General features: G+C 41.9%; 1 protein-coding gene across 1 annotated transcript in view; it reads right to left on the minus strand.

The window, feature by feature from the left end:
- Positions 1-20,004, minus strand: part of Ndfip2 (Nedd4 family interacting protein 2) — a 51,136-nt gene extending 31,132 nt beyond the window's left edge. Inside the window, exon 1 of the mRNA XM_051195237.1 lies at positions 19,657-20,004. Within this exon, the coding sequence (XP_051051194.1) occupies positions 19,657-19,989 (333 nt within the window). The 5' untranslated portion in view covers positions 19,990-20,004. The remainder of the gene's footprint in view (positions 1-19,656) is intronic.
- Positions 20,005-20,422: the final 418 nt, after the last annotated feature.

Consider the following 20,422-nt stretch of genomic DNA (forward strand, 5'->3'; position numbering starts at 1 on the left):
GAATCTGTAAATCAAATATTTCATTGTAGATTTAAACAGGATCATTATCTAGTCAGGGTTTCTGTTGCTGTGAAGAGACACCGTGACCACTGCAACTCTCACAAAGGAAAACAGTTCACTGAGGTGGCAGTTACAGTCCAGAGGTTCAGTCCATTGTCATCATGGTGGGACATGGGGATATGCAGGCAGACAAGGTGCTGGAGAAGCAGCCAAGAGTCTACATCTCGCAGGCAACAGGAAGTGGTCTGTCTCACTGGGTGTGGTTTGAGCATGTATGAGACCTCAAAGCCCGCCCCCACAGTGACACACTTCCTCCAACAAGGCCACGCCCACTCCCAGGGCACCTCCCATTACTGACACTCCCTTTCGAGGCCATTCTCTTTCAAACTCCACAATCATGTTTATACTTTTACTTTTAAAATAGCACAGCCCCACTCATAAACTGTTAGTATAGGCTTTTCTGCCTGATAAGATCTGTGTGCCTAGAATTGCTGGCTTCTTTATACTTCTACTGCATGTTCTTTTTAAGCTAAGCAAAATCACTTTTTACACAGTGAAGGAGTGGGAGAGAAAGTGCACATTCCCAGCCCTTGGGAGGCTGAGGTAGAACAATCACCAATTCAAGGATGGCATGGGCCAGCTAGCAACACAGCCAAACTGGACTATGTCTGTACTAAGACCCTGTCTCAGAAAACAGATAAACAACAAAGCAAACAACAAAAACACTAAAAAATAAAAATAAGAGGGGAATCACTATAACACACATTTCAAATTAATATTTTCCATTTTAATATTATGCCCTACAAAACTATACTCAAAGTTAAAACAAGAATTCTTATAAAGACATCCCTCACAATGTCGTTAAGAGAAAATAAGAAAAAGCCTATTAATCCAAAGTGGAATAAACATGCTGTGTCACTATAACAGAATGTAAGCATTTTAAACAGTGTTTTGAAAGAATATTTAACAACTTAAAGAAATTAAAATAGACTTGACAAGTAAATCATGTTGGCTATATAAGCAAGCTTATATCTGTAAAATTTCTCCTTGGTACTGAACCCTGGTCAGGAGAAAGTCAGTCACATCCGCCAGGCTACTGTTCCAGTCAACCACCTTACAGCAGCACTTCATACTGTACTATCAGTATCAACCTATTTCCATGTAGTGAGTTCCTAATGAAATTCAGCTTAAAGATCAAAGGTTTCAGACAGGCTCTTTGCTGCTTTACTACCTGTAGTAACACTCTTCCACCCTGGTGTCCTCTCCCCACACATGACATAAACCACATATATTCACGGATATAATCTAAAGTGGTATTCTAAAGTCAAGGTCCTCAGAATACACCCTGCCTCAAAAAAAAAAATTAATCAGCCTTTAGTTTTGAACAACGAAGATTACCTATTCCTTGTAAGTATGTTGAGGCTGGCACACATTGTACACAGCTCTATGAGAAATGCGCATTAGGCATCTACAGCAAGGGGGGAGCAGCTTCCTCCCACAGCTGCCCTGCCCACAAGTGCAAACAGCCCTTGAACCCACACCAAATCCCAGAGCTGTATGGTAACAAAGTGCCAGAATGATGGGGCCCTGTTGCAAAGACATGATCTGACTATTATATACAGTAAGTATATAATTATAACTCAGAGAACAAAATATGAATCTGTGAATTCAATCTGATGTAAGTGAATAAACAAATTAGAGCATGGGAAAGGTCATCCACTTAGAATTAAAATTACTAAGAAAATAGTTTGACAACCACTGTAGTTAGTATTTCAGTCAAGAATGTCAAAGAACTCAAAGCCAGTAGACCTTTTTTAAAACCAGGACATTTGTAGGCTGTTACAAAAGAACTGAGCTAACCTCTTCCAAAACACTGATGTCTAACTCCTCTACCCTATTCTCAAAATGTTACAAAACCATCTCTCCACATACAATGACAACGCTATTCCTCCTGTCCCTCCCCTTGACTAGTCACAAGAATAAAATCATTTGGGAGATGACAACTGCAGATCATAAGCCCCTCTGAAGTCTGTACAACCCACACCGCCTGCCAGACCCTTTTGAGGCAGGGTAAGAAGATGAGGCAAATGAAGCGAACATGAGAAATAATAAAGAGCCTCTCCATCTCTTGCTTTTGATTTACGTCTCATAGAGTCAAGAATTTCAATAAACACCAAACCAATACAAGACAAAATGACTACACTCTTGTTATGTTCTGTAGAATTTGGGGGATTTCTTTAAGAAACATTTTAAACAAGAGCATTAAAACAGCTAATGAACAATGCTAAGATCAAAACATGTCTTAAATCCTTGTGACTTTTTATTTTTAATCTTATCTTAATCCTTTATAATCCATAAATAGGGACTACACCCTGTACAAACTGTGCCTTGACCTCACAAAGGAAACTCTTTAGATAAACCTTTGTACCTTATTTTAAAATGTATTGTTTTAATCTTTAAACTTAGCTACAGAGTATATCTCTACAACAAAGTAACTTTAAATCTCTTACACAGTTACTATTTCAGTGCCTTTTTAAAACAAAGCATTATGAGCTCTTTTTTCCCTATTTTAGTCCGTATGCACTGGTGCTGTGTCTGCACGTATGTCTATGTGAGGATGTCAGATCTCCTGGACCTGGGGCCACAGACAGCCATGAGCTGATATGTGGGTGGTGGGAACTGAACCCAGGTCCTCTGGAAGAAAGCGCAGTGCCCTCAACCCCTGAGCCATCTGTCCAGGTCCTCCACACTGTGCACACTCTCCTCTGACTAATAAACTCCAGCTTTGCTCATATTCTTCACTCCCAAATACTGAGAAGACCCTGCCTCCAAGTGGCGTGTCCTCTCTACACTCTCTCCAGGTGGACTGTCCTCTCTACACTCTCTCCAGGTGGCGTGTCCTCTCTACACTCTCTCCAGGTGGCGTGTCCTCTCTACACTCTCTCCAGGTGCAGTGTCCTCTCTACACTCTCTCCAGGTGGCGTGTCCTCTCTACACTCTCTCCAGGTGCAGTGTCCTCTCTACACTCTCTCCAGGTGCAGTGTCCTCTCTACACTCTCTCCAGGTGCAGTGTCCTCTCTACACTCTCTCCAGGTGGACTGTCCTCTCTACACTCTCTCCAGGTGGACTGCCTTCTCTACACTCTCTCCAGGTGCAGTGTCCTCTCTACACTCTCTCCAGGTGCAGTGTCCTCTCTACACTCTCTCCAGGTGGACTGCCTTCTCTACACTCTCTCCAGGTGCAGTGTCCTCTCTACACTCTCTCCAGGTGGACTGTCCTCTCTACACTCTCTCCAGGTGCAGTGTCCTCTCTACACTCTCTCCAGGTGGAGTGTCCTCTCTACACTCTCTCCAGGTGGACTGTCTTCTCTACACTCTCTCCAGGTGCAGTGTCCTCTCTACACTCTCTCCAGGTGCAGTGTCCTCTCTACACTCTCTCCAGGTGCAGTGTCCTCTCTACACTCTCTCCAGGTGCAGTGTCCTCTCTACACTCTCTCCAGGTGCAGTGTCCTCTCTACACTCTCTCCAGGTGGAGTGTCCTCTCTACACTCTCTCCAGGTGCAGTGTCCTCTCTACACTCTCTCCAGGTGCAGTGTCCTCTCTACACTCTCTCCAGGTGCAGTGTCCTCTCTACACTCTCTCCAGGTGGACTGTCCTCTCTACACTCTCTCCAGGTGCAGTGTCCTCTCTACACTCTCTCCAGGTGGACTGTCCTCTCTACACTCTCTCCAGGTGGACTGTCCTCTCTACACTCTCTCCAGGTGCAGTGTCCTCTCTACACTCCCTCCAGGTGGACTGTCCTCTCTACACTCTCTCCAGGTGCAGTGTCCTCTCTACACTCTCTCCAGGTGCAGTGTCCTCTCTACACTCTCTCCAGGTGCAGTGTCCTCTCTACACTCTCTCCAGGTGCAGTGTCCTCTCTACACTCTCTCCAGGTGGACTGTCCTCTCTACACTCTCTCCAGGTGGACTGTCCTCTCTACACTCTCTCCAGGTGGACTGTCCTCTCTACACTCTCTCCAGGTGCAGTGTCCTCTCTACACTCTCTCCAGGTGGACTGCCTTCTCTACACTCTCTCCAGGTGGACTGTCCTCTCTACACTCTCTCCAGGTGCAGTGTCCTCTCTACACTCTCTCCAGGTGGACTGTCCTCTCTACACTCTCTCCAGGTGGACTGCCTTCTCTACACTCTCCAGGTGGACTGTCCTCTCTACACTCTCTCCAGGTGCAGTGTCCTCTCTACACTCTCTCCAGGTGCAGTGTCCTCTCTACACTCTCTCCAGGTGCAGTGTCCTCTCTACACTCTCTCCAGGTGCAGTGTCCTCTCTACACTCTCTCCAGGTGGAGTGTCCTCTCTACACTCTCTCCAGGTGCAGTGTCCTCTCTACACTCTCTCCAGGTGCAGTGTCCTCTCTACACTCTCTCCAGGTGCAGTGTCCTCTCTACACTCTCTCCAGGTGCAGTGTCCTCTCTACACTCTCTCCAGGTGGACTGTCCTCTCTACACTCTCTCCAGGTGGACTGTCCTCTCTACACTCTCTCCAGCTTCGTGCGCTCCACCTGCATCACCCACGTGCATTTCACTTACATCACACTAACAACAGCAAGCAAAAACCTGCCTTTAAATTACTCTTCCTTGCTTGTGAATTGTCTCAGTCTCATGTCATTTCTTCACTGTGGTGATATACTGCTTATGATCTAATAAAGCCACTGAATATCAGAATGCAAAGACAGCCACAGTCATAGAAGTGGTGGCCACACTTTTAATCTCAGGATTCAGGAGACAAAGACAGATGGATCTCTGAGTTCTAAGCCACCCAGGGCTACCTAAGAGTGAATCAGTCCAAAAGAGCAACAGAGCTCACGCCTTTAGTCCCAGCACTAGAGGTATATAAGGGAGAAGCAAAGGGTCTCGTGTGGGATTCAGTCTCCAGTCCGTGGAGGACAGGGTCAGCCCAGCCTTGGCAGAGGTTAGAGCTACTGGCTGGCCGCTTTGCTTTTCTGATCTTCAGCTTGAACCTCAGTATCTGTCTCTGGTTTTTATTATTTGTGCTACACTTCACACTCATCCCGAAAAGAAAAAATAAAGTAAAAGATGTATTAATTTCATTCTCTGTGATTCTAATTTCCATTTTTTCCCCAATCCATTACCATGTAGCTTTTACTCAAATACCTCTTACTAAGAATGATGACTGTTCTGGTGGAAGCTCCACCTCAGGCCCTGGCATCCATTTACCCAAAGAGTCTGGAATGTTCTGATGGAAATTCTACCTCAACACCCTCCCCCATCTCTCTCCAAACCCTGCCTCATCTCAGAAAGTTTGCCAAATGATTGAGCCCTCCCCCAGAGACACTCAAGACCACTCCCACAGGGTATTTAAACTGACCCTTCCCCCCAAAACAGACATATGGTTTTTCAGTCTCCCTTCCCTGCCCCCTCTGGGGGCGGAAAATCACCTGGGAGTGTTTTATTCATTAAACCTGGGTTTTTCCTAATTCAGTTTGAATTAGATTGCTGCATCGCCAGAGAGGCTTATCAGGGTGCAGAAAGTTTTCAATGAACTTCTAGTTAAATTTGAATTTTATTTCCAGTCCTCAGCCTCACGGAGGTCTTAAAATACTTTCAACACACCAAACTATATGGGTTAGATTTTAGCTTCCAATCATTCCCTTCTTTTCCTTACTGACTGTTCAATCCTTTAAACCAAATTTTTGGTTTAAAGACTGTGGTAGTTTGAATGAGAATGGCCCCTTCTGCTCATATATTTGAATATCTGGGTCCTGGTTAGAAGAACTATTTGGGAAGGACTAGGAGGTGTGGCCTTGTTGGTGGAGGTGGGTGGGTCACTGAGGACAGGTTTAAGGTTGCAAAGGATGCTCTACCATTCTCCCAGTGCTTTCCACTTCCTGTCCACAGACTGCAAGGGCGGTCTCGGCTACTGCCTGAGTGCTGTGCCTGCCTGCAACCATTACACCACAATGGTAATGTACTCCTATTGTTCTGGACCATTCGTCCCACATAAACCCTTCCTTCTATAAGCTGCCTTGGTCATGTTGTTTTACCACAGCAACTGAAAAGACTAAAGCCAAGACTCTTAGCTAAAACTGAACCCTGAGGAACAGACACTATCTCTGATGCCTACGAGCTGGATGAAGCTACATAACACATAATGGACTCAGCATTAAAGTACCTAATCTATGGCATCCCTGTCCCTGCACTACCACGAGCATTCGTCTGACATTTACACGCTAGCATGATGCACACCTGGTCATCTCATATACTTCTAGAACAGTGGTTCTAAACCTTCCTGAATGCTGTGACCCTTTAATACATGTTGTCATGGCCAACCATAAAATTATTTTGTTGTTACTTCCTAACTAATTTTGCTACTATTATACATCATAGTGTAAATATCTGTATTTCCCGATGGTTTCCGGCAAACCCTGTGAAATGATGGTTTGAACCCCAAATGGGTCATGACCCAGGTTGAGAACCACTGTTATTGAAGATCAGGTAGTTGCTAACTAAATAACTAAAAATAAATAAATGAACATGATTTGATGTCAAGAGATACAAATTAAGATCGACATCCTACTAATTAGATAAGCTTAGCTGCATTAATGACCTCACTAAGCTTCATTTTATTTGTGATTCAAGTATTTTTACTTACTATCAGTCATCAATTAGTTTTACAACCAAGACTTACTAAAGCTAGGTTTAGTAACATAATAATGGGCACAGTGGATACATTCAATACCATTAAGGCCCAGAACCTTTGATTCCAAAGACTAAGCAGCTCCAGGGAAGGCTGTGACAGAGTGCATCTTGTGGTGCATCCAGGAGAATAAAGGAGAATGACTATATTTGATCACAAGTAACATAGTGAACCGAGACTACCAAGGATCGGGCAGAAATGTCATTTTTCTTCATATTTTTCTTCATAGAAAGCTTTATTCTTTACAAATGGAGAGAGACTAAGAACAGAATCCTCAAGCAACACTAAATACAGTGACATTTGTTACTAAGGCATGCTGTTGTTAGTGATTCATTCAGGAAGCAGCAAGTGCCAAGATACCAGTATAGACACTATTAAAGGGCTGATCCATCAAAGTGTTACATGCAAAACCAAAGACTCTCAAAAGTTGGCAAGGTCTAAACACATAAACCGAGAAACTCTAGATTACCAGAAGACAAAGACCCATGTAAGCCTCCCTCCCTTGTCTCCCTTCCTCTCCCTCCCCGCCCCATCACGGTTAGCATTAATGTATAAGGTATCTCTAAACTTATTTACCATATAGTAAGTCTTAGTAAGTGTTTAGATTTTAGCTCACAGCAAATATCAGCCTACCATGCAGAACTTCCCATATAACCTGCCCCCCACACACGAAGCCCCCTCCCCCATTATCTTTATCTCTTCCAAACTGGCATATTTGCTAAAACTGATGAACCCACCATGGTAAACATCATTGCCATTCAAAGTTTAGTCTTGCTGTTAATTTTGCAGCTTATGATAAACGTCTCAGCACCTCTATCCATTCTCACAGTATCAAACACAGGTTTCACCATACCCCTTGTGTATACCCAACCTCCCCTCTTTCCTCACTAGGACACAGCTGCCGTTGACTTTTTTAACTATCTCTGAAAATCGTGTCTCCAGAATGTCACACAGTTGAAAATCTTACAATGCCCAGATTTGTCAGTCTGCCTTCGCAGTTTGTACCCTGAACTCCTGTTTCCTCCATGGAGTTTGGTGTCTAGATCACTAGTTTTTGTTCTAAATATATGTAACTGTCTAGAAGAACTACACTTTATTTACCCATTGAAGGTACAATGGTTGTTTCCATTTGGGAAATTACAATCAAAGCTGCTCTAGGCATATATGTGAATACTGTATGTGAACCACATCCTTTGAGAACTTCTGATTGCATTTGCTCACTGTTTACAGAGAAACTGACTTTTCCCTGTTAATGTCATATTTTTATTGTAATCACTTGTAAGTTCCAAGAGTTGTTTGTTCTTCCATATTTCTACCAACAGATTAACTTATTTCCTAATCTATACATTTTATTTCCTTTTGTAGTGAAATATGCAACATCCTCTCTGCTATTTTGAAATATACGCTACTAACAATAGCTATATAGTGAAGCAACAAAACAGAATTTATTCTTAACTAGCTGTAACTGTGTGTCAGCTGGCCAACTTTGCAACTCACTCTGCAAACCACTATTACACTTCCACTTTTCCTAATAGCAGACATTAGCTTTGGAAGCCCCCAGCTAAAAGGCTGACTCCAAGAAATGACATAATTCTGCAATCACAGAACAAGTGAAGGACACAAACTCAGCTTATAGGAGTATAAATAGGCCCAGAGGAACATCAAAGTTAAAAAAAAAAAAAAAAAACCTTGGGAGGAGCAGAAATCAAATACAGAAATTTAAGACCTCCAACATACATTAAAGAAATGTACCAATTGGGATACCCCAAGGTCAGAAGTTCTCTGCATTCTGACTAGCCATGACTTTGCAATGCAATCTCCATCTGCTGCAAAAGAACGATTCTTATGAGATAAGTATTTCACATGCAGTTAGGAATTACACTGGCTTAGTAAAGTGGCATCAGTAGGTCCTTCTCTAAGCCCTCCTCCATGATCTCACTAACATGGGCAACTGCCAAAGTTTATAGTATCGGGTATGATTTTCCTCTCATCAAAGCAGATCTTAAGTCCAATTAGACAGCTGTTGGCTACCATCAAGATATGAATGCCACTATTTTCCCATGATGGTCACTGTAATAGTCCATAGGCATCACATCTGGTTCTTGGCAGCTTGCATAACACCTTCTAGTACGGAAAAGGTGGCTGTCAAAGAGGAGGCTTTCAGATCAGTTCCAGCTCAAGTCCTGTGTCAGAAATGTGTGGTGTCTTCAGAAACAGGGACTTATCTTCAATTTCTGGGAGGCAACAAAGAGCAACAGCAATTGCCTAAATTGCTTGGGAGTCTCTGGGACTCCCCTGACCAAAAACTTAAAGGAAGTGTCTCATGCTGGAACTGGAGTTTTGTCACACAGTGTATGGCTCTAGGGGAAAGCATTATTACAAAAAGTGTCATAAACTCATTTAAGGTATTACACATATACACACACATACTCCAGTGTGTATTACATACAATTTTGGGCAAATATAAAATGATTCCCTATGGCCATTTCAAACATCGTTAGAATTATTCATTCACCCTCCCTCCCTGCCCGTCTTTATTGTTTTAGTATAATTTTAATGCTGCAATTATGTTTCTAAGTAATGAAATTTGTCCTCCAAAATTATTGTATAACCTCAAACAGAAGCTCCTGTAGATAGACTTCTATCATATGGGATGGCTGAAGAAAATGATTAAGTACTTCCTACTTACAAAATACCTACAAAGAACTATCTCCTTTTCAAGGTATTTTACTTAGGGTTTTCATTGCTGTGAAGAGACACCGTGACCACAGCAAGTCTTATAAAGAAAACATGTAATTGAGGTTCAGTCCATTATCCTCATGACAGGGGCATTGCATGGTGCAGGCAGATGTGTAGTGCTGGAACTCAGACTGCTCCATCTTGCTAGGCAGGCAGCAAGGAAGCCGACTCACACGGAAGGAAGCTTAAGCAAAAGGGACCTCAGAACCTGAGACCTGTCCCCTCAGTGACACACTCCCTCCAACAAGGCCACACCTCCAAACAGTGTCATCACATATGGATAGAATAATTTACCCACGCCCAAAATTGTATGTAATACACAGAAGAGGCATTATGTAAAATTATCACAATCAAATAGCAGGATTTAGCAAACATTAATGATGTTAGTATTATACAAGTACAACATACTTTTTCGGTTCAAAACTCTGTAAAATTATTATCACTCTATAACACACTCATATCTCTACATTTATACTTTGAACACCCAGAAAAGATACTCAGCTATTTATTTTCATTTTCTTTCCTGTGTATTTGCCTGCTCTGGTTTTCTGAGATAGTTATCATGCTATATAACCCAGACAGGCCTCAACATATAATCTTCCTGCCTTAGTTTCCCAAGTAATGAGATTACAGGTGTGCATCATCATATCTAACTCACTATTTCTTCCAGAAGTCAAGTATTTTATCCCTATAGTCAGGAGGCCCACAACAATGTAATATACTATTATAAGCACGTCAGATCTAGTTCCTCCTTCCTATAGACTTTAGTCTACTGAGCAAATATATACCGCAAAATAAAGCATAAGTGCAGAGTGTTAAAGAGACATACATAACTTGGAAGTAAAAAGTGGGAAAAGGCAAGGAGGAGGCAGAAAGGATGGCAGTCTCCAGAGAAAATAACATCTCAATGCAGACACAAGTAAAGATCAGGAAGTAGCCCTGGGAAGGAAGAATAGTGTGTCTCCATATCAGAAAGCACAGATTAGCATGGCTACCACAAAAGGCGAGAACAAGAGAAGTAAGGGTGTAACACATGGCTGAAGAGTGTACTGGTGCAATACAAACTACACAAAGGTAAACCAATTGTTTTGCTAAGATTACAGATAAATTCACTGAAGTCTCAAGTTTTATCTCAAGACCCTGTCTCTTGAAAGAAACTACACAGAATGTCACCTGACTCCCATAAAAGCTCTCCTGTGGTAAAGACAACAAATGGCCTTCAAAAACTGGAATATCCATTGGTGTCGAATATCCAACAGACTACATGTCCTGAGAGCCCCCGCCCCAAAATTACTAAAGAGGTTAGCATCGTCACACTAAAAGATATTTACATGATAAATTCAAGTTTATTGTTTTATTCTCAAATGTGCTGTCCAAGTAGCATGATTTCTCTACATAATGAGAAGGGTAACTCTGCAGAGACATCACAGATGAATGAAAACCCTGCACATTCCTGAACTGAAATTATTATGTTGTTCCTGTTCAAACAGATCTTAAAAGTAAGCAAGTCAAAACAGTGAAGTAATCTGATAGTAAACCTTAAACTACTGCAACATTTCCCAACTTGCACTTGGCATGTCTTTAACAAGAACTTTTACCCACACCTTAATTCCAGCTAAGTGATCAAACTTCTAAAAGAAACCATAACGACATGGCCAGAAAGCCATAATGATGGCTTAAAATCACTCACATGGTAAGCCGGGCTAGCCTTAATTACAATGATCATGTCAGTAAATTCACATTAATAATGTCAACAGGATGTATTCCATCGTTATTTAAGTTCATATCAAGACTATCTATACAGAATACAAACAGAGTTCCAAAATATTATCAAATACACACACAACCAGATAATATTTTAGAATGTGAGCTGGATATTAAGTCAAGAGTAAAAAGAACATAACTGCTAAAAAAGTCAATATAAAACAAGTAAGGACAAGCTGAAGAAATGGCTTAGTGTTTAAGAGCATTTGCCTCTCTTGCAGAAGATATAAATCTAGTTATGAGCACTCATATCCTGAAGTTCACAAATGTCTATAACTCTAGCCTCAACCAACACTGCACTCATACTTAGAAACTCACACAGAGACACACACAATTAAAAATAGTGTTTAATATAATCTGTAGTCATTGTCTTAAAATTCTTTTTTTCTTTTTTTGGTTTGAGACTTTTTTTCTGTAGCTCTGGTTGTCCTGAAACTGGCTTTGTAGACCAAGCTAGACTCGAATTTACAGACCCACCTGGCCCTGCCTCCCGAGTGCCGGGATCAAAAGTATGCCACCACAGTCAGCCAGGCTGAATCTGGATTTTGTATGTATTGTCCACTTAAGACTGCCATGGAGTGTGCGCTAGGGACTTGCAATCTCAGCTCACAGTTTACCTCCCCTGCAAGGATTTAATCAGCTTCACCCTCTGATTCAGTTCATAGTCTCCCAACTTCACATAGAGCCACAAGGTTACAGCCACATATTATAGGCTGGCGTCACCTTGGAACTTTAAGCCAGCAAACCAGAAGAACCTCTACACTACTGCTGATTCAGATACTGGCATGTCCTACCGTGGTGGTGGCACGGTAGACTTGCAGTCTGCCTGCAATGAACTCAAGCGACAGACTATAGAAAAGGTGAGCTGACTTCTTCACTTCAGACCCGAGTCTCACTCTTTCATTTCACCCTGTGTCTTGCTACTTTCCTGAACCTCACTGCTTTCATGAAATAAAAATGAGAAACCACAGTTATCATTGGAGTTGCCTTTTCCCACCAAATTCGGATACAAGTTAGTATGAGTTCTGGCCCATCCCCAAACCCCACCTCACAGAAGCCTCATGGCTTTCCGTCTAAAACTGACAAACTCAAGTAGGCCATTAGCATACCTGCAACACACCCACAAAACTAGTTCTGCTTCAGTCAAGTTTCAACCTGACTACTACACCTTCCTAGAGGATGGGGTCCCGAGTAGTTATTTACTGAGGGGTCAAATGTCTAACTCAAAGATGAACAACATCAATTTATTCCTTCCACATAGGTACATCCTCTATCCCATTAAAAGATGGAAGTTGAGCCAGTCTGGTAGCTCATGCCTATAATTCTAGAACTTCAGAGGCTGAGACAGGATAATTGCTGGAAGTTCAAGGCCCAGCCTGAGCTACACGATGTAACTCTATTGTCAAAACAAATGTGAGAGTGAGGCAGGGAAATTCATTCCCTTTCCTTTTGAATCTGGGCTGGTTTTACAATCGCTTTGACTAAAAGAGATGCTAGAGAAACTGAATTCTAAACTTTATGTCTAGACCAAGAAAAATGGCAACTTCTTCCTTCTCCTATGCTGTGAGAAGCCAAGGCCATATTGAAAAGTACATGAAGATGACAGAAGAAAGCATACAGAGAATTGGAGTGTTCCTGTGAACATATATTTTCTTTTGAAATATTTTTATTATTTTTAATTATGTATGTCTGTATGCATGTGTACATGTGTGCATGTACCTTAAAGGTAAACACCACCCAACAAGGGTGCTGGAAACTGAACTCAGGTCTTCTGCAAAAATACATACCCTTAATCCCTGAGCCATCTCTCCAGCCTCCAAGATGAACCTACAGATTATCTGTGTCACAGTATTTTCCTGGTCTAAATTATTAAGTGTTACTGAATATATATATTACACTAGTACTAGAATATAACAGCTCAAATATATCTAATAAGGGTCTGAATTTGATTCAGCATTGCTCATGAATGCTGAAGTAATTAACTAATTCATGTATATAGGTATTTTAATGAGATACATTCAAGACAATGGCACAATTAAAACTGTTAGAACATTCACAGAAGTAGCAAGGGGAACTTTAAGGAGCACTGAAAAATAATTTACCCTTGCAATCAAAGGAACAGAATATTGATTCTAGAACTGAACATAGCACATCAGAGTGTTAGTATACACACCTTGGTAAACTACTTGGTACACCAAGTAAATTGTCTCATATAGAGATTTTCTAAATGTTCAGTCTATTTGAAAGATTAATACAATTCAGTCTTCCACAGAACCTCTGAAGTATCTCTGAGGACTAGCTCCCAGAGTGGAAGGGCATACACATGTAATTCAAGACAACAATTTTTCTAATACTGTGATTCTCAACTTTTCCTTTGCCTTGGTGCAAATGGCAGACCCAAAAACTCTTCTAATAACAGAATTAAAAGGATTCCTGTATTTAAGAATAAGGTTGTGCGAGCAAATAAACCAAACTAGGACTTCACATCAAGTGGGAAGAAATGTAAGTGGGAGAGAATATACTATGGTTGAAGAACTAACAAGAAAAAAGCCCTGCTACGCATCAGCAATCAGCACATGACAACGGAAGAGGGAAGGCCTCTGAGATGCAGCTCTATACAGGTTTGGGAGGCCCAATCAAGGGACACGCATGCTGAGAATCACACACTTCAAACACTCAAAAGAGTCATCAGAGTAGACGCAATTTTAAAGACTGAAAGGACCCAAACCTTAAAAAGCAAAAGTTAAATTTATCTATGAGGGAAGAAAAAGAACTAGGCAACTAATTTCAGGAAGAGAAGTCTGGGTCTGGCAGTTTTTTGTGCAATTAAATATACACTATTATCTATTAATTCTATCCAAAAGAAATATGTAATGTTCACAAAAAGACTGATACAGGAGTTTCATTTATAACAGCCAAAAGCTAAAATGTCTCCCAACAAAGCAACAGATAAGAGAAGGACATTCATTCACATTTGTGTATTCATACAACTTGTAAAACTATTCAATAGGAAAAAGAGATGATCCATTGACATTGATAACATGGATCCATCTCAAAACCTTCACTGAGTAAAAAGCTTTATAGTCTAAGCTAACAGTTCTAAAACTAGAAGGCATATCTATTTAATGCAGGAAAAAAAAATCACCTGGGCGATAGGAACTGACTGGCAAAGGCTGTAGGGAAACTTTCTGGAGTGATGGTAATATTTTGTATGATGGCAGTGAGTTTTATTTGTAAACAACAATGGTACAGACTGGGTATTTGTATTTCTCAGGGCTGCAGAGTGAGATCTTGTCTCAAATTTTAAAAATTAAAATGGGGGGGGGATCGTGGTGGTGGCACACACTTTTAATCCCAGCACTCCAGAGGCAGTGAAAACCACTGAAAGTTTTTAAGGAAAAAAAAATCAAATTTATATTAAGAGAACATGACTCATACCATGCAAACAATAAACCAAAGGGCGGCTAAACGACAGAAGAAAGGATTAATTATTTCACAGCAATGAAATGCACCAGCATTTAAGGAACTGGGAAGAATTTACATGGAGAATAATGGCAAAGATGTCAAAGAAACATTCTAAATACCAGGACTGTGGAAGGACTTTCAAGGACTAAGTTCACTGTCAATATGATAGAGACTGGAGTAGACAAGAGATTAGAGGTATCAGATTATGCAACTGGGCAAGCCTGAGTGTGTAAAAAGCAGTAACATAAGACAGATAATGTATATTGATAAATTCAAAAGAAACAAAGGTCACAGAAATCAGGAGGGACAAAAAAAAGATGAAGCAACATACAGTAAAAGCGTATGGTATTTCTTTAAAATGGAAAATGAAAGTAAACAACTATACCTAGAACTCAACATCTATTACATCACCTACTGGGTGAGGTGGCGGTTCTGGGCCTGAAAATCTCTCTGCATCCTTGCTTAGGAGAGCTGTCCCAAGCACAGTGCTTCTGGGCTTCCTGATGAGCCTTCTTTGTGATTAAGTCCACAGACAACAGAGAACTAAGACAAGCACAGAAGCCTTCCCAAGGCAAATAAAACCAGCACTGCTGTTTGCTACAATGTTATCTGCTTCCTAGGAAATAAACAGATGTGATGTTAACTCATCCCTGTGTCCCTCCAAATACTCATTAACCTCACAGGACTTTGGAACAAGGAAAACTACTCAAATAATGCTGTGTTCCTCTTGTTTCATGAGACTATGAGTAACGTTTGTTCTGACTTAGGAGTCCTCTGTTTTCTGCTAACAACCATGAAACATTAACAGACTAATTCACTCGTTCATGAAAGCAGTAGTTACTTCTGTGTGCCACCTTCTATATCAGTGGTTCTCAACCTTCCTAATGTTGTCATTCTTTAATAGTTCCTCATGTTGTGGTGACCCCCCAACCATAAAATTATTTCATTGCTACTTCACAACTGTAATCTTGCTACTGTTATGAATCATAATGTAAATATCTGATATGCAGGATATCTGATATGGGACCCCTGTGAAAGAGATGTTCAACACATCCCCGCCAAGAAAGTGCGACCCACAGGCTAAGAACCATTGCTCTGTATGTTTTACATGAATTACAGTATCTAATTCTCATAATAAACAATACTTACGAGGCTGTACTAATATGTGGAAACTGTGCTTTAAGATGTCAAGTAACTAACCCAATGTTTCAAACCCTGTAAACAGGAGGCTGCTAAGGTGCCTCAGTAGAATGGAAACAGATGCAGAGACTGACAGCCAAACCTTAGGCAGACCTTGGGAAATCCTGTGGAAGAGGGGGAGGAAGGATTATGGGAGCCAGGGGACCAAAGACACCATGGGAAAACACACAGCCAACTGACCTGCGCTCACTGGGGGCTCATGTGGAGACTGAACCACCAATCAGAAAACTCGCACGGGGCTGACCTGGGCCCTCTACACATGTGTTGCAGTTGTGTAGTTTAGTCGTCTTGTGGCACTCCAGGCAGAGGGAAGAGGGGCTGTCTCTGACTCTGCTGCCTGCTCTTGGGACCCTTTCCTCCTGCCGGGTTGCCCCCCTGGCCTCAGTATTGGAGGAGGAGCCTAGTCTGGCTGCATCTTGGTGTGTCATGGCTGGCTGATGTCCATGGGAGGCCTGAGCTTCTCAGGACAACTGGGAAAAGAAAAGGGAGCGAGGGGAAACTGATTGGGCTGGAAAAAATAATAATTAATAAAAACTTAAAGAAGAGACAAAGATGGCTCAGTGTTTAGGGTATTTGGTGTTCTTCCAATGACCAGAGTTCAGTTTCCAGCACTCACACTAAGTGGCTTACAACCATCTGAAACCAAAGCTCCAGGGGATTTCTGGTATCCTTGAGGACCAGCACACATATGACACACAGACACACATTCTACAAAAAAGAAAAAGGTTTGTTGTTTTTTTTCTTTTTCTTTTTAATTGCAAACAGAACAACCTACATAAGCCTAGATGGCATTAAAGTCTTTTTGTTCCTTTGTACTGGCAGAGATGAAACCAGAGCCTTCTGTGCAAACATACTAGGTCAAGTAGACTATCACTGAGCTGCATCCCAGTCCCCCAACTTGACTTTAGCATTTCAAACCTCCTTCTTATCAGGAGCAACTAAATAACTAAATTCTTCAGATATAAAAGTACAAATATCTCAAATTATATTTCATAGAAAACTTACATTGTAGAAATGTTAACATTATCTTAAAATGTAAAGAAAAATACTTTGTGGTCAAACATAAAAAATAACTATGGTAAAAAAAAAAATCTAAGCTACTGTCTTTTTACTCAAGAATTTCTCACTGTTAGTACACTAGATGTACTCCAAGAACACCTACTGTTGGCATTCTAGTATACAGTCTGAGAAACTGCTGCTACAGTTAACACTGCCAATCTAAATTGCACACAGTCATTTAAATCTTTTGAATCTTAGTAGTCAGCTTGTTGTAGGTACATGAGCCTTCGAAATAGAGAACATCAAAGCCAGAATGTAGTTTGGCAGCTGCAAGACAAGTTAACTACTTAACCGTTTGGTACATTACTCTTTTCCTATCAAGCACAACTAAATTTCCCATAACACAGTGAAAGTATACATCACGCCCGATTTTTCTCCCTGAAGTTAGAAAAGTGCTGAGACTTTGTGGCTGTGATTTTGCCTACTGTTAGTTATCTGTTTAACAATGGAGAGGAAAGATGAGGGGACAAACAACAATTTCTATAGTCAGGAATGGTGGCTTGTGCCTGTTATCCTAGTAGGGAGGCCAAGGATAGACATGAGGATGTTTTATTCAGCTGTAAAGAATAAAACTACAACATTCACAGGGAGCAGGAAGACAGATGGAACTAGGTGGTAAGATGTTAAGTGAAAGAAGCCAGGTTCAAAGAGAAAAATACAACATGTTTCCTGGCATTAAGGGGAATACAGATTTAAATTTATACATATATACATACATAATATGTGCATGTAGGATGTAAAAGTACAAAAAAACATAAAATATGCTAGCTAAAGCAATAATAAAAATTCACATTAGAGTTAAAAACAGTAGATCAATTCCAACGGGCCCCCAAGAACACTATATAGAGCTGAGTTTTAGATCTTTAAATGAGTGAAGTAGCATAGGACAGCATTTTTCAGCCCTACATATAGTTCCCTATCTCCTACCTAACCATCTCTTCACACCCAGCAACCAACACTATTCAATAATCATTCTAGAGTTTCAAAATAAGGCTTGAGCTATAGGAAGCCAAAAAACAGCCATGGTCATCATATGAACCAGGGTTCCAGACTGACAACTAGCTAAAAAAATCTACTTAAAACATCAAATTCTGTTGTACCTATGCCATGGTCCCAGACACAAACTTACTATGTAAATGCACAAGAAAAAGAAATAAAATGCAAATTTAGAATGTGATAAAAATCCTGTAATTCTCCTGCTTATAAAGAAAAAATAATATTCTATCTAAAATAAATATTTTACTTAGAATGACTGATTTTTGCCCTCTGACTCTATGGAGTACCCCCACCCATTCAAAGTCTATATAGGACAGCTTCAGTTCTAAAGGAGCCAAAAACAAAATAAAAAGACTGTGGTATTTTCAACCTACTTTGAAAGTTCAGAGAAGAAGGAAATATATTAACAGCAAAAAGTAAACAACATTTTACCTGGAGAGATGATGAGAGAGAGAGAGAGAAAAAAAAAAAATAGTTCCAACTAGTTACATCTATTGAAAGCAAAAGAGACAACATAAGACTGCTTACTGTTAAAACTATTGTTAAGTAGCGACTATGGTTGAGCCCAATAAGAAAACTCAGACCAAAGAAAGAATTCCAATCAATTTATATTACTAAGAGACACAAATAGAAATGGAAAAGATTTGAAAACTAAAACAAATATCAATGATAAGGTTATCCAAGACGTTTATCAGCGGCATTTCATTTTTGCAAACACTTAGAAAAATGTCTTTAAAAGTATAATGCCACCCAAAATTGATAACTTGAAAAATGGCATTTTTTTCCTAAGCCATTTTGAAAATACTGAAAATTCATAATCTGAATCACCTGGCCATGTTACAGCAAATAAACTCTTACCAAAGAAAAGTGAAAAATTAGTTAAGGTACGATCCACTCTTCCACAATCCTTGGCATTTGTCAAAAGGCACTTGCACAAATGCTTGGGTTGCACAACACATGTAAACAGACAGGAAAGGTGACATATGGGGACTAACTGTACAATTTTATAGAATGTTTCTCTCCTCTCCCTCACTGGACAGGTTTCACTAAATTATCTGAGAGTTTATAAATGAAAACGCAACACAGCAAATATTGCTGACAGAGTTATCCCCCAAAGACACCATTAGAATACACAAGGGAGGAAAAAAAAATACAGATAATCTAACCACACTGGGCACGGTTCACTCATTTAAAATGTACTTAAGAGGTTTATACACTTGAGAGGTAAATTCTGTATTAAATAGAAACTTAATTTTTCCAAACGAGATCCGAAATTTGTTTGTAATAAAACGCTGCACTCCCACCACACACACACACACACACACACACTCACACACACACACACACACACACACACACACTCAGCGTAGGGACAGATTATTTTGTTCCTTCCCAGCAAACGATCACTTTGATACTAACACAATGGAAAGGGCAAAATGACAAGGTTAGGCGGGACGGAGGCACGTTCGTCCCCCACCCCGGCCTGCCTATCCCCCAAGGGGCCACAGCCCCTAAAGCGGGTTTCCAGCGCAGCCCAGCTGCACCCCACCCTCCCCAGTCCATCCGCGACGCCCCCAGACGGGCGGGCCGGTGCAAGCGGCCCCGCCGCGGGTGGAAACCCCACGACCGGGTCTCCCGGGCGTCTGCGTCGGGGAAGAAGGCTGAGGGTGCCGAGCAGGCCGTCGGGCGGTCCCGCCGCGGCCCCGGGCCCGCGCACTCACCACCTGGTAGCGGCCAGTCCCCAGCTGGTGGTGGTCCATGCTGCCCGCGGGGTCTGGCTGCCGAGCGGCCGTGTGCCCCCGGCGCTCAGCTCCCTCGGCCTCCCCGCTCGACGACGTCGCCGCCGCACGGCCCCTGCCGCCGCCCCGGGTTCTGCCGCCGCGCTCGCGCTCGCGCTCGCCCGGCGGGGCCGCTTCACTTCCTGTCGCTGCCCCGGCTCCCGCGGAGACGTCCGCGTCGCTCGCCGATCGGCGCCGGAGCTCCGGGGAGCCGCGCGAGCTACTGGGCATGCTCGGGGCGGACGCGCATGCTCTCTGGCTCCGCCGGCGTCCCATCCGCGTCCCGGCTGCGAAGGCGCCCCTGGGTGGGAGGAGATGCACGAGTCAGGCAAGTCCCGGGGAGCCCTCGAGGATGCCAGCCTGTCCGGAGTGGGCGGTGGCCAAAGAAGAGGGGAGGGGAAAAATAATAATAATAAATAAAAGCAGTCGCTCCACTTGATTGGACTTTTCCGAGAGGGCAGGTTTCACTGTGGGACGGACGAGCGAATGCACCGTCACTGCGGAAAGGATGCATTCCTAGAGAACCTGAGGACAAGGCGTCCTTTTCATAGTCCCAAGCCCAGAACATTTCAAAGAGATCCATCTTCAGGGCAGTCCTAAAGTGCTCGTTCAAGTCGTGAATGAGGTAATGAGCTACCAAATATAGGTATATATACATACATACATACATATATACGTGTGTGCATGCATATATGTGTGTATACATACA

Source organism: Phodopus roborovskii, unplaced genomic scaffold, assembly GCF_943737965.1.
Source record: "Phodopus roborovskii unplaced genomic scaffold, PHOROB, whole genome shotgun sequence".
NCBI classification, from domain to species: Eukaryota; Metazoa; Chordata; class Mammalia; order Rodentia; family Cricetidae; genus Phodopus; species Phodopus roborovskii.